Raw genomic sequence first — 15,265 nt, forward strand, 5'->3', positions numbered from 1 at the left:
CCTTCTATAACGATGGAGACGTGTAAATCGAAATGTTTATCAATACCAGTTCCGTTTCAAACGTAACGCACGTATTACGTAAATCATCCATAGCGAAACTAAATGATCCACGTAGTTTCTCTCAAGCTGTTTGATCACCGAAAAAGTGTTACAAGTATTTGGAAAACACAAGCCCCTGAGGCGTTTTCCTGGCAGTATCTGTTAAAAATCAGAATAAGTCAGAGGTCTTAAAGTAAGTGAATTGCTTGGCCAAGATGTATCAGTTTTACTTTGTGCTTCCAATTCAAGTCTGTTGCTTCTCATCTCCCGCTTTTCAAATCAGAAAATGGTACAAGTAACAATCGTATTGGATGGACCAAAGAAACAAACATTTTATAGATAAAGTACTTCATTTGAATATGAAACAAACTTGGCTTCAAAATGCCGATATACTTTTTGAGAGAAAAATTTGATACTGTTGCTGTACTGGCGATAACACACAGGCTTACTCACACCCCTGTGTCACAGACCCAGTGGGACACCCAATGATTTCTTGACTTGAGAACAATAGATTTTCTTTCCCTCAATTGGAGATAATCTTGATAGAAATTTTCATCCCTACTGTAGGAAGAAGTTCCACCGGGGCCGAGAAAGGGGTGTGTACATCAAAACTCGGGGTTTTCATAACGGAGATGTAATTGTAATCAATCTAAGCTAAGAGTGTGGCCAAATGGATAATCAGCACAAGTTTAGAAAGTTAAACGATGGATGAAATGAAAATACTGTCAAAAAGAGGAAAACAAAACAAAAGAAGAAAATGATGAATAATGCTTTTCAGTTTCATTTTCATTTTGATGAAGCAAGAAGGAAAGTTTTCAAAATTCCTGTTTCCAAGTGTACAATTATCTTTCATAATTACATTATAACAGGGCTGTTTCATAATTCCTTTTGCGAGGGAATCAATATACATAGAATTTGACTCTAAACCTGTTGGAAAGGCTCACTTAAGCACAAACATGGTTTTTCAGACCCTGGAAAATTTCTTGAAGGATTTCTATTTCTATACAACATTGTTTTATTGATAAAGTGAACAGATACTACACTGTTATCTTCTTCATATCTTGGAGCCTCGAAAATAACAAAAAAAGTCTCTCAAAGGCTTTAAGAGTCTGTGAATCTCTCACAGGGGTTGTTTAAGTCAATCCAGGAAAGTCAAGTTTCGAAAGGATGTGCCTAATTAATTTTGTGACGTAAAAACACAATGAACTGTGGCTACTTAAAATGTTGCTTCTTGTATACAAAAATTACAAAAGTTTCAGATTCGAAATTTCAAACGGACGGTTGTGACCCACATTCTAACTTTTTATCTACAAGCATGAAGGCTAAAACACTTTTTTGCTTTTTTGTTGCAAGATTTGAGTGACAACCAAAGGCTCAAAAAATCGTGAGAGAGATGTCCACTGTGATGTCAAGACAAATTGTTTGGTCAAACCTATTTGTTAAGCTCAGTCCTGACATCTTCCAAGAAATACCGAATAAGCCAATAAAAAAGGTCGAATGACTCGACTCTTGAAAGTAATTAAAAATATTAAGGCTGGTTGAAGGCTGTTTACGTATTTGAATTTTTTTCAACGGTCTTATAACTTCTTGGTAGGAGGAAGATAGGAGAGATGTGAATTGATATCAAAATCAGCGATATTCAATGTCGCAAAAAAGAAAAAAAGTGTGAAGACGAAAAAGCTTTTCATCTTCGCTTTTCATTATAAAATTATCTTTCCAACGAGGTGAAACTTTAATGATATCTTTGATAGATTTGATATGCCATTAACCTAATTACTGGGTGAACTTTTGATCTAATTAACTTTGTGTACTAAGGTGGATACCATCTCAAACAGGAAGTAAACAAAATTGTTGTAAAGAATTTAACGAGTTCAAAGTGTCGTCTACGTGTATTTAATTATTTTCCACTGATTAATGGCAAACACTAAAACCATCAGTTTGTAATTTAAAAACAATTTATTAAACTTGTTTCCATTGGAAGTTGTTAGCTATATCCCTGACGGCGAGAAAAGTAGATTTTCAGATTTTCAGCAGAAACTGATAAACATTTCACATGTGTCTAGCAGCCATACTTCCTTGTGGAAATTCTATCATATATCATCCAGTTCTTTGTTGGGAAATTCGTGTTTTGTAATGCAAGGAAAGAACAGTTCCCTATTTGCCAATATTTTAGAATTTTACGACTGCTATATTATTTTCCTTGTTATCTCCTTCGATTTTAACAGTGAGGGACAAAAAGATTACAAAGGGGGTAATTTAAAAAATGTTATTTACTTCTTTGATACTGAATTTCCCTTACAGTACAGCAAGCAGGGGGGGGTCAACATCCAGATACCAGACCCATAGCCGGGTGGTGGTGTCTTTTTTTCCTTTAAAAGTCTGAAAAGTCAAGTTGGTATTGATGGGGGTGGGTCCCCCTTTTTTAGAAAAAAAGAGTTATCCTCAGTTGGTATTGATACCAAAATAGGGGGTGGGTACCCCTTTTTTTAAATAATATGATTCAGAAAGTTGGTATTCATGTCAAAATGACAGCAAAACTTTCCTAGTTTTTTCCCTTATTATAGCTAGAAAATACCCCGGGGTACATATCAGTCCAAACAGGTTTCAATTGGATTTGTTTTAGCTTTTGAGTATAATGACTGTAAATGAGTAATAAGTATAAATGACTTTGAAGTTTGTTTATTTTGGACTTGTTCGATATTTTCAAGTTTTATTTTTGATCAAGCCCGAAGAAAAAACATTTTTTCTGTGATAGCATTTGGTAATGAGTGAATCTATTCTGTTCTAAAATTATGTACTAATAATAGCTCTCCTAGTTTTTGCACATCAATTATATTCAGATAATATTGATTCAGATTTTGCTAGCTTCGCATTGGGTTTGTTTTTATTATATTGTCAGTTCTCAGTCATTTTCTATTTTAGCATATGACATTTATGTGTTGTGTAGAAGAAAGAGTTTTTCAAAAATTAGTTTTTTAAAGTTTCTCTTAGTACCCTGTTTGTGTGGGAGGGGGTGGGTCCCCTTTAAACAGCATTAAACTCAAATTTGTCAGATTGGTATTGGTACTAAATTAGGGGGTGGGTCCCATGATATTTTGTCAAATTCAAAAAGTCATGTTGGTATCGATAGCAAGTTAAGGGGGTGAGTCCCCACTTTTTCTGAAAATTATGATTTTCAAGCTGGTATCGATACCAAAACAAGGGAGTGGGTCCCCCCTTTTTCTGAAAATTATGATTTTCAAGTTGGTATCGATACCAATTTTGGGGTGGTGGTGTTAACTTAGCTCAAAAGGTCAAAAGTCAGGTTTTTGGGCTATGGGTTGGTATTACAAATGTTGACCCCCCCCCTCAGCAAGATAGTTCATAAGCAAAATTTATTTCTCACGTTTTTTTCTTTTACCCTTCAAAAATAATGATGGACTATAGAAACCGCAATTTTTGGGAAATGAAGACATAAATTTGTGCCAGAGGTACGGGATGTACTTTTTGCGAGTCCCAGGTAGGATCATAGAAGCACAAAATGACGAGTTTGCCAATCATAGGGTGGTTTTTACTAAATCAGGAAAAGTTTAGAGGTTTTACCTCATTTTGTCAAAAGAAACGTTAAAAAGAAGTCTCCAGTTCAATCCACAGTGACTCTTTCGATAGCTATCTACCTCAAGGTAGGGGAAGGGCGCCAGTCTTTCTCCTTGGATTGCTCCACTTACCCTTGATCCTTCTATAAATTGCTGAGCATCAAGCAGAGAGGCATCACGTACCATTTTGGAAATCTTTGGTATGACCCGGCTGGGGTTGAACCCACAACAGTAGCCGGATGCTTTACCACTGCACTACGGTCACTTCGCGAAAGACAAATAAAATTGCGAAATAAATCTGTGACGTTAAAGAAGTTTGATAATCGAGCCAAAAGAATTTATTTCATCCTGAAAATAAGAAAGAGATAGAAAAAATATTCCAACAACAAAATGGTTATTTATAACCCTACCACAAGCAACAGGAAGCCATTATAAATATTAAGGGGATGCATGTAGTTACGTACAACACTCCGTAAAGAACAAACAACGGATGGTTTAATGTTTCTCCTGTCTTCCTTCCTGTTGGATGGATTTAGACGCCATAAGCATCATCATTCTTTGTCCTTTATCATCTCTCCTTTAAGATATGGATCTTCTGCTCTGCTATCAATAACAAGGGGTTCTGGCGGACCCCTTTTTGATATCGAATGTGGATATTAAACTGTCAAGTCAATCAACATACATACAATTCAATTATATTGGTTTGTTTTATATGAGATATTCCATAAATAATCTCTGGATAAAGAATAACTATGTGCATCTCTTACCACCTTCATCTAACGCGCCCTCGATGACAGCAAGGAATATTAATGGTTCTGGTTATAGCTTTCTTCAACAGCTATTGCAGATCCTGGACACGCATATGGCGTACATGCACATATAATGAACTGAACTTTTGACGACGATTATACACTGTGGTGCTTATCATCAAATTCATTCAAAAATTTCTGTTTACTGTACCCATCCTTCTACAAGTTTTTCATCGGATCATCTCAACGGTCGTAAGGGGCTCATTTTCGGTTTTTTCAAAACTGCATGTACTTCCGCCCCATAAACATACCTATTTTTGGACTTTTTTGGAGAAGCTTAATTTAGCCGTCATGAATGTGTCCTGTCAGATGTCCCATAATGCACCAAACTCGAAAAAAATGGGAAAATCCCTGAAAAATCCGCTCCAGTTTGACCGCTTGGAGAGCCTATCATCACCGACAATTAAAGCTAACTACAAAATCACCGAGCATTTCGTCACCGCTGTCATCAATAAGGTTTCCAACGCTCTGTTCTCGATTTAGATGAAGATGAAGAAATGTGTGGCATGTATTGGCTGTTGTACCTGCAAACAAAAGACAATCGAGATTTTTAAAAGACTGGGTCACACAATGCCCAACTTTTTAATTGACTGACTGAATACGATATACAGAGAAGAGGGTGAAAATTCTAAAAAGACAGTTAGCCTGGGTGACACAATTTTCAATACGATATGCAGAAGAGACTTCAGGCTACAGAAGAGAGAGTAGAAATTTTAAAAATAAAGTTAACCTGATTTCACACAATATCGAATGTTTTAGTTCTCTGCCCCAAAACATACCTTATCGGTAAAATTACATTTGTAGTTAAAAAAGTTAAAGTAATGAAATCTGAAAAAGGTTGAGATAAAGTGGGAACAATTGCTAGGGCTCTAACCATAGTGAATTTCTTTCATATTTACCATGTACAAAATATAGATTTCTGCCTGATATAACCAGCAAAACTATGTTTTCTGTTCGGCCAAATCGCGATGAAAAAATGTGATGAAGAAGAAAATGAAGACATTTGCAAAGAAGAGTATTTCAACTTTGAGGAGCTTATTTTCGGCGAAAGAAAAACATTTCAAAAATATTTTTGCGTTATAAGGTGTATTTCTAATCAAACTTTTTGACCAATTTTTCATCCCAATTTTTGGTCAAAAATGAGTCATAATTTTTGATACATCAATTTAGAAATTCTTTCCGAAAAATCTAAAATAATTCAATTCTTTACGGACAATTTAAAAATATTTCGAAAGAAAAAGGTTTTAATTACCCATTGAAACTTAGCATTTTTTGTAAAAGAGGGTAATAATAATATTTTATTAACCCTTTAACTGCCCGTCGTTTTTTTTAAGGTTCGACCTATTTGCCGCGGGAAAAAAAAAGGTTCGACCTATTTGCCACGGGAAAAAAAGAAGGTTCGACCTATTTGCCAGATGTCGGCATTTGCCGACATGGTCAAAAGGTAGCGATTTTGACTTCATTTTCTGAATAATATATGAAGTATCAGCCAAGGACTATAATTTTGAGTTGAACATTGTTGAATAGTTATTTTTCAACATAGAAAAGCTTTTAACTAACATCTTTTTTCATTTCAAACCATCTAATACAAAATCTTTGTAGAAGTGTTAAATTTGGTGGCAAAGGAATGGAAAGTGCGCATGTCGGCAAATCCCGACATCGGCAAAGAAATCGAAAATGCTCATGTCGGCATATGCCGACAGTTAAAGGGTTAAAGTCCTTTTAAAGTTCATAACGCCTTTTTTGTAATTCGTTTTGTAAAGTAAAGCCAGTTTTTTGTTAAAAATGTCAAAACAAAACAAAACAAAAGTTTTATCTTCAGATCCCTTAACACTCTTAACAAATTTTTAATGACTATGGTCAGAGCGAGCCCTTAAGTAAAAGAAATAATTACTTATGCATAAATAAAATTCGTCCGTTAACGAATTTTATGACCGGGAAATTTTTTCTTCAATATTTTCCTACTAATTATTAAATAATCATCAAATAATAGACAGTCAAAAAGCAATTAAAAGTGTAAGTTTTGTAATTAAATGCCTGTTGTTTAGAAAATATTCGCGGAGGCGTTCTCACAAAGAGCCAGTTTCACAAAGCGTGTTTAGAGAGCCTACAGAAGATTCTTAATGAGGAAATTTTGGAATGGAATTTTCTTCAAAAATAAAAACACGGAATATATCTTTCATAACGTTTCAAAACGTTTCGATATATTTTTTAACTGCCAAATCGAAAGTGCCTCGTAAATTTCCATATATGGTATGAAGTATATTGAACCATTTCTTTAAATCCACAGATGGGAAAACAAAGAAATGGACTCTCTAAAAAAACCAAATCGTTCTTTCGGTAATACCTATATTTATAAAAGAGAAATTTCGGGCGAATTAGAAAATTAAGGATTTGGAGATCTTTTGAGTTTTGAATTTTAGAAATACCTTCTTTTCTGGTCACCTTGAGACCGTTCATCCTCATTTGTTTCCTCCGTGGAGCCATCCAGCAGTTGTTCCGCTCGCCTCCGTTCGCTGGATTCTCTCTGTAAACGTTCAGCTCTTAACTGTTCCATTGTTTTGCTCGATGAAGATTTCTATGAGAAGGTGGATAAAAAAATTCTCAGTATTTTTCTTTGCTGACGTAGATAGCCCAGTGATGGTCTTTATTGTATTGTTTTCAAAGGATCCACGTTCTAGAGTTTTGGGCTATCAACGAAATGAGCTGAATGAGACTTTCAAAAGACCAGGGTTTCATTCCGAGACGTACATGTTTGCGGTATTAAACGCCTTGATAGCTCGGCCATCACTTCTTATTGATGTTCTATCTACACGGTGGAACGCACCACGAAAGCTGTTTTTTAAAGTGTTCAAGTCTTCTTTTTCATTGTGTGATTATGCTTAAAGAAGGTGTCTCAGGAGTCCTAGCTCCATCCCTTTAAGGGTTTTTTTACTATTCTCTGGATTAATATCAGAACAAAGACAAATTGAAACTTACTTCTTTTTTGTGTGATTTTTTGTGTTTCTTATGTTTTTTCTTGTGTTTGCTTTCTTTCTGTTTGAAATGTTGTTCAACAACGCTCATCGGGTCCATGCGAATCTTTTGACCCGCGTGCGTTTCTTCTTTCGCTCTAAAGTCGAAAAATAAAATACTAAATTCCAAAAAAGCTCAAAAAAGAAAAAAGTTGAATCAAACAACTTAAGGTCCCTCGTCAAGATTATCTTGCAATCTAGGCCATTAATGGCTATTAATTAAACATTAATGGCCATTGGATTAAATAGATGTTCGAAGAAAACACAAATTCTCCGATTAAATCATATCCAATCAGTCAAAAACACCCAAAATTGAAATTAAGCAGTGGTACAAAGATAGATGGAGTCAATATTTTACGAGAATAGCCCACTAATCAAGGAGTTTTAGATAATCTTCGATTATTTCAAAGGGCACACAGCCAGTCGGCTCGGTTATCTAAGAACCGAACGGAACATTGACAACTGTGCACCCATGACTGAATCGTAGACAAGAGACATACTTAGTAGGTTCTTCTTTGACTGCCGAGCTTCTTTGTGATTTTTGGAGATACCAGGGTGTTCTATTCTCTCCTATAAAAAGAAAGAAATGTGGATGCCACTTTTGAAAGTATCATGTGTATTTTTATTTTCCTCCGATAGAACTCAATGATAACCTCCAAATCCTCTCATTTTAAACAAATAAATCGTTCCAAAACTTGTTTAGAAAGGAAAGACTTCGAAGAATTCAAAACTGCGTATGCTGTCAATTATTTAGCGTAACGCTGATAGGAGTTTTCTTAAAGTTCATACTTTAATGGGATAAACTTTCGCGGGGATTAAATTTCGCGGATTTGGGTGTCATCCGCGAAAATCCGCGAAATTAAGTCCCAATGGAAATTTGGAAGGGCCTCATCCGCGAAATATTTCTATACAAAACTCAAAAAATGTCAGATAAATACTTTTTGAATGGTTACTGGCATCAAAGGAGCGCTAATAATGTGTATTTCAACAACCAACATGCATGATTTGGCAGTAAAAGCCACAAAATCGTGGAAATATTGCCACCCAATAGTGCCACCCGCGAAATTAAGTCCCCGCGAAATTTTTGAATTTCGCGGATAGGCCCAACCGCGAAATTTAATCCCCACGAAAGTTTATCCCATTTAAGTAGTCTTACCTAGACATAGCTCTTATCCCTAAATTTCGTAAAATCTATGTTATTATACTTTTTTCATCCAAAGAAGTTTGACCAAGGTATGTCAACAATCCAATTTTTTTGTGTTCACTTTCTTTCTCGGCTTGTTTCTCTTTCATGTAGTCTGCGTTTGTTTGTTTGTGCTCTTGAACGTCACTGCCCTGCATCGTACATGAATGAAAAAGAAATTTGTGTTAAAATTAAATGTGACAATGTCCATCCTCTTCAAGGGGAAAAAACTTTTCGAAATGATCAAATTGGCGAAATTTCTTTTTTTTTGCTGGAATTAATCTGCGAGTTTCTAAATTATTTAGAGAGATAAAACAATACCCTAAAAAATGAACTGTGATCCAACTTTTAAAAACCTTCAATAACCTTAGTAGTGCAGAATAACGCCCCCATTAAAACTATAGAGAAAAGATTAACTTAAGTAACAGTCATTAACCAACATGAAAATAAGAAAATAATAAACGTGAATTCTTACCGTACTTTCTTTGATGTCAAATAAATTAAGATGCTTGTTATGCTCATCAGGGCATTTCAAATTTGCCGCCTCTGTTTGACGCTTCCGTAAGAGTGAGATTCTGGCTTCTTGCTCCTGAAGATATGAAGATACAAAAATAACAAGGAATACTACTGTATCAATAATATTTTGTGAGACCTGTTTTATGACTAAAGCAAGCTGTTGTGGAATATTTTATAAAGGGCTCATTCAAATAACATAAAGGAGCTAAAGAAAATCTGTCTCCTGGCTAGGTGGAGGTTTAAAATTCTATCGACTAAAGTCTGAATCAATTACTCGTGTTAAAATGATAATCATTTCACTAGATTTAATAATATTTTACATTTTGCAAAAATAGCTTTCCACCCATAGTTTCATCAGTGTTGGGGGATATATGACAGCATAGTGTTATTTTCTATAAAACTCAGGATAAATGAAAACGTGCTTATTAAGTGAAAGCCCTATTTTTACTTAAAAGGTAAGGCGAGGTGACTATTCCAGGTGAATTTTCAGTTCGCCAGAAGGTACACTTACTGCAAGAGCGATTCTTTCTTGTTCTTTCTTTTCTTGAAGTTGTGCGTTCTCTTCATCTTCTCGAACCCGCTCTTTGTTATCTCGATTACGAACATGCCACCTGAAGAAAGAAAATTTTGTACCGTTACACAGATATATATTGAAACTGGCCAAATAGTCATTCATAATATTGTAAAATGTATCCTGGACTTTACTTGGACTTTAAATAGGTCACCAACAACAAATTCATCGATTGAGATCACTAAAATTATTATCATTATTATTCAGTTGTTAACCGGTTACTTTTTCGAAGCGGGCTACACGACTTTTTGCGCAATGCAATTGGTTCTTTTCGCATGACGACGGGCCTACATTAATACAATAATGACCGGTTAGTGAGGGCTGTACTGAGAAATATTGCCCGAGGTCAAGTAACGACCGAGCTTGCGAGGTTGTTGCGTTGACCGAGGGCAATATTTTCAGTACAGACCGAAAAAAACCGGTCATTATTGTATTTGTTAACCGTTTCCTTCAACTTTGATTGATTCTTAGCGCTTTATCCAGGAAAAATAGCAAAATAAAGCAGAAAAAACAAGCGAAAAGAGATAAAAAATTGCTATAATTTCTGACGTCAGAAATAAAAAATGAGAGAAATGATGTCAACGCATTGTTAATTTTCCTTTGAAAAAGTGACGTCACAATGAATTTTCCTAACGACGGGCAACTCTGGACAATGTAGGCCCGTCGTCATGCGAAAAGAACCAATTGCATTGCGCAAAAAGCCATGTAGCCCGCTTCGAAAAAGTAACCGGTTAACAATGTCCAGAGTTGCCCTTCGTTAGGAAAATTCATTGTGACGTCACTTTTTCAAAGGAAAATGAACAATGCGTTGACATCATTTCTCTCATTTTTTATTTCTGACGTCCGAAATTATAACAATTTTTTATCTCTTTTCGCTTGTTTTTGTCGCTTTATTTCGCTATTTTTCCTGGATAAAGCGCTAAAAATCAATTGAAGCTGAAGGAAACGGTTAACAAATACAATAATGACCGGTTTTTTCGGTCTGTACTGAAAATATTGCCCTCGCTCAACGCAACAACCTCGCAAGCTCGGTCGTTACTTGACCTCGGGCAATATTTCTCAGTACAGCCCTCACCAACCGGTCATTATTGTATTAATGGAAACATGATTATAATTAACTGACAAATTATTGGGAATTTCACGATTACTGAAAAAAAGGTAACTTTAAGCTGTAAAACCTGCTGAAAGTATAACTAGTAATTCATCAAAAATTGATATCTGTCTAGAAACACTAGATAGGGCCTCTGTCTCTACCTGTAGCAAAAATATCCCATATAGAGACCTTATTACTGGTTATAATTTTGTTTGCATGGGCTGAAATTTTGAATAGAGTAGCTCTTTCTAGTGTTTTATAAATAATATATGTGAAAATAACTAGTAGTATCATATACTTTAAAAGTTATGAGCAATTTTGTTTTATTTGTATTGTATATATACCATACAATTACCTATTGCAACAAAGAGGTTTTACCACAGCAATATCTGAATTTTTGTTATTTTGGCTCTTTTGATTGTTAAGGGAGGGTTTAGATTGTTAGGTATTATTATTATTGTTAAGTACGGCATTTGCTTTATTAATTGCCAGTGTCATTAAAACTCAATGAGAGATAAAACTTTCACAGTCACATTAGAAACATCAAAATCAACACCTTTGGTTCCTCCTAGCTCATATAGTTATCCCATTTTACTCCTCTCTGATTACTCCAGATGAAAAATGACTCTTTTTCAGTGAGACAACCTGAGAAGGTTGCTGCAAAAATTTAAATCAAATAAGAAATAAACATGTTTATCCTAGTCTACAAAATAGACAGATCCAGGCTTTTAGCCCTTACTTTTGGTCTATAGGCACTGCTGTAGACGCCCACTTAGTATATACTTTCCTGAGGAGAAACTTTTGCGATTTTCGCGAATTTTGGCCCTTTTCGCGAAAGTAAATGTCTTTAAAAATGTTAGAAAGGGCCATTCGCAAAAGTTTATGCTCGCAAAAGATTCTTGACGAAATAGAAAATCTGTAAAACTTCAAACTTTTAGCCAGCTAAAAGACTAATAAGTCAACATGTTTCAAGCCAATCCAAGAAGTATATTTGTCCCTCTACAGTAAGCCATTTTTTCATGTGAAAATTCTCAGTTTTATATACGTCTTGATTCGCGAAAGTTTATGCTCACGAAAAATTTTCTGTTAAATTTGCAAAAGTAGACGTCGTGAATTTCACGATTTTTAGTCCTTGCAAAAGTTTCTGCTCGCAAAAATTTGTATACCTAAAGTAACCCTCACTGAGAATTGCTTATTAATAGGTTTAAACATAATAGACAACTTTCACGAAAGATGTTTATCAATAGAGATTTCAAATAAAAAAGCTTAAAACACAGCTCTGATTGGCCTAGGTTTCGAAACTCTCTATTGTTTCATTAAAACAGTGCGCATGTGATTTATCCCAGGTTGCAGAGTATGATGGCAAGGCAGTACTGGAGGAAAAATTCAGAAATACCAAGTTCCGCACTGGAAAAGCGCACCTGATAAATTTTGGGCCGAACAAGGTGCACCTATCAGTTAGTCACACTAGGAAATCAAGCTTTCAGAAAAAACAACATCAGTCATCTACAGGATGTATATATTTGCAGCAACAACAAGGATGAGAGTTACCTGAATCAAGTTCAAGATCCCGAGACAATCAATTAAAACTTGAAAACTTAAAATGAGATAAAATGACAGATTGCGAACGTGCAGCAGCCAAATATCAATTAAAGTTCCATTAAAAAAATTAATCTAACTCTAAGATTTTTTGAAAGATTGTGAGTGTTCGATTAAGTTCGATCAATGGGTTTCGGTTCGATCAGTTCGATAAACCAATTTTGTTCGACAAGTTTGTGCTGCTCCGCCACCGTATATTAGCTTCTTTTCAAAGCCAAATTCGGGGAAATTACTTCCGACAACGGATTACATACTTTTCCTGTATCCTTTTAGCGCCAGAGGCGGTTTTGTTGGGGCGTAGTATTCCGCGCCACTCGGCTGCGCGCGGAATCGCAACATACTGTAGGGGCTACGGACTTTATTCCGGATAGACAAATATCCGGGTACAATAAACGCCAAGCTGTTAAGTCCGGGAACTGTCGAAATGGCAATCGCGTGCGAGGGAAGATATGAGGATTTAATATCATCGAACTAATCGGACTTTTTACTGACCGAACTAATCGAACTGCTATTGCTTCAATTCAAAAAATTGTGAGTGTTCGATTAGGTTCGACTAATTTTTTTAATCGAACTTTAATCGTTCGATGAAGTTCGATTAGTTTGATTGTTCGATTGGTTCGACAAGTTCGATTGATCGGGTCTGGTATATATATCCGAAGAATTTCAATATTCAAAACAAGAGCAGTGCTCATATCCCGAAGAGTAGGAGTTTTACTCTCAAAACGAAGGAAGATATGGCGTAGCCTAGTTTTTCCATACTCTTTATTCACTTTAAATTACCTTTTGACCCCCTTCTAGGTCAAGGGCAGATTGAAAATAAAATTTGTCTTGCATTCCTGAACTGAGGGATGATATCCAGTGTAGCTGGAACCTCAATATTCCAGGATTAGAAAAAGCTATACCTGTTATCTTTTTTCTTTAAAGAATCAACAAGCCATCAACATCGATAAATTACACACATTTCCTCTCAGAAACCTTTGAAATTATCTGCCATTATGACTTTCTTGAAGCGGTTCCGAAATTAACCAATCGGGTTAGGTATCGGAATTCCTATGGGAGTTCTTTACCAGTCAGGAACTATTGCAAATTAGGCTATGATGGCCAAACTAGGATGTTCGCCTAATTAGGCTAGAATTTATATCCTAGTTAGGATATTAATGGCTTAATTTGGATATATGAAATATTCAAACTTAAATATCTTGAGAACAAGTAAAATCCGCGTCAATCTTACTACATGGACTTGTCACTTGTACTAAGAAGAGTATTTAAAGCGAAAAACTTTTCTCTTTTTAGAGCGGAGTGAAAAGATGTGATTATATTATTAAAATTTAGCTTAATTTGGCCATGATAGCCAAATTAAGCCGATTTAAGTTCTACATGCAGCGCGCCATTTTTTGTCTGAAAAATGAAAAAAAACTTTAGTATCATAATATATTGTTGTTATCGTGGGCTTTAAAAGTATAGTTTTTTGGTTTTGCTGATCTTAACGATATGTTATTAAGATATTAAATTTACACTTGATAGATTGATTAAATATTTAAATTGAGGAAGGTCTTTTTTACGATTTTTTATATATTATAGCTGACAAGGTTGTTCATAAAATCTAAAAGTGTACAAAACAAGTTTATTATGAAGATAAAAAATAGATGGTTAAAACATGTTTCTAAAGCAAAGTTCGGATTACGTTTGTTTACATTAATCTTGAAATAATTTCGACTGTACTGCTGTATACATGTAAACATAATTTTGCTGAAACAGCATAATATTTAAAAACTGAATATTTTCTCAGTCCGCTCAAATTTTACCCAAAAAACATTCGGAAGTTATTCAAATAAATAAGAATTGGACATTTTATGCTAAATATTGACGTGGATTTTGAAATCCAAGTCAAAAATTGGAATTTTGTCCCTTCCAGCCTAATTAGGCTACAATTTCTGGCTTATAAGCCATCGTATCCAAGTTAGGCCAGAATCGGCGAACATAGCCTAATTTGCAATAGTTCCTGACTGTTTTCCCAGATTTTTCCGAGATTTGTAAAATAGCTAAGTCGGCAAAAAAACTTTTCCGGGGGTTTGAGAAATAAATAGAACTGTTATCATTTGTTTTTTATTTAACCATATATTTAAATTTGCTCTCAAAAATACTTAGATAAATAAGTTGGTAATATTCAATATACTATTTTCGTATCTCTCAGAAAATAAACAGTTACATAAAGACATAGTTTATCACTTAGAATACCCCCGCTTTTGGACCATTCTATAGTGGGCGCAAAATAGGGCGGAAACTAAGTAGCACCCTCAGTGCAAGATTGCGGCCTCATCTTTATTCGCCCGCGCGAAAATGCGAGCTAATCATTTTCTTCTCGCGCGCTCAAGGGGAAAAGGAAAGTGATCAATATTCTTTGAAGGAAAAATGTCAGAAACAAACCCAAAGACCAATGGATGTATTTTGTTGTTGAGAATCGATCCTGTGAAAATGAAAAAATTTCTGCTATGCGTTTTTTTCGGAAAGCTAAAAAACTCTAATTTCGATCTTCCTTAAGGTAAAGAGGTTGCGAGATTTGGGTTAGCGAGGCAAAAATCGCTAAAAAACTGGTAAAATCGTAATCCTCAAAAATCGAGGTTCCAGCCTCACTGATATCGCGTTTGCCAGCCTTTTAATTTTATTCAAAGTTGAACATGACATCTTGCCTGTCTAGCAAAAGGTGTATAAAAGACAAAAAGGCAAAAGCTAAAAAAGTATACCTTTTCTTTGGTAGAATATTCATCCTGGAGATTAAATTGATAGCGTTTTAGTGGTTAGTTGTTAGTCTGTTAGTGCTGTGCTGTGTTTGTGTCCGTCTGGAAAATCGAAAGTGCTTCTTTGT

At 35.2% G+C, this 15,265-nt stretch overlaps 1 protein-coding gene across 1 annotated transcript; it reads right to left on the reverse strand.

Annotated features, from left to right (window-relative positions):
- Positions 1-3,929: 3,929 nt before the first annotated feature.
- Positions 3,930-15,234, reverse strand: LOC136798011 (leukocyte receptor cluster member 1-like). The gene is made up of 8 exons (XM_067054602.1): positions 15,144-15,234; positions 9,648-9,747; positions 9,096-9,209; positions 8,643-8,772; positions 7,938-8,007; positions 7,403-7,535; positions 6,853-7,001; positions 3,930-4,947 (listed from the first exon to the last, which is right to left on the reverse strand). The coding sequence occupies exons 1-8, from the start codon at positions 15,164-15,166 to the stop codon at positions 4,872-4,874; spliced, it is 795 nt and encodes a 264-aa protein (XP_066910703.1). The 5' UTR covers positions 15,167-15,234; the 3' UTR covers positions 3,930-4,871.
- Between the last annotated feature and the right edge of the window lie 31 nt (positions 15,235-15,265).

Source organism: Clytia hemisphaerica, unplaced genomic scaffold (assembly GCF_902728285.1).
Source record: "Clytia hemisphaerica strain Z4C2 unplaced genomic scaffold, Clytia hemisphaerica genome assembly, whole genome shotgun sequence".
NCBI classification, from domain to species: Eukaryota; Metazoa; Cnidaria; class Hydrozoa; order Leptothecata; family Clytiidae; genus Clytia; species Clytia hemisphaerica.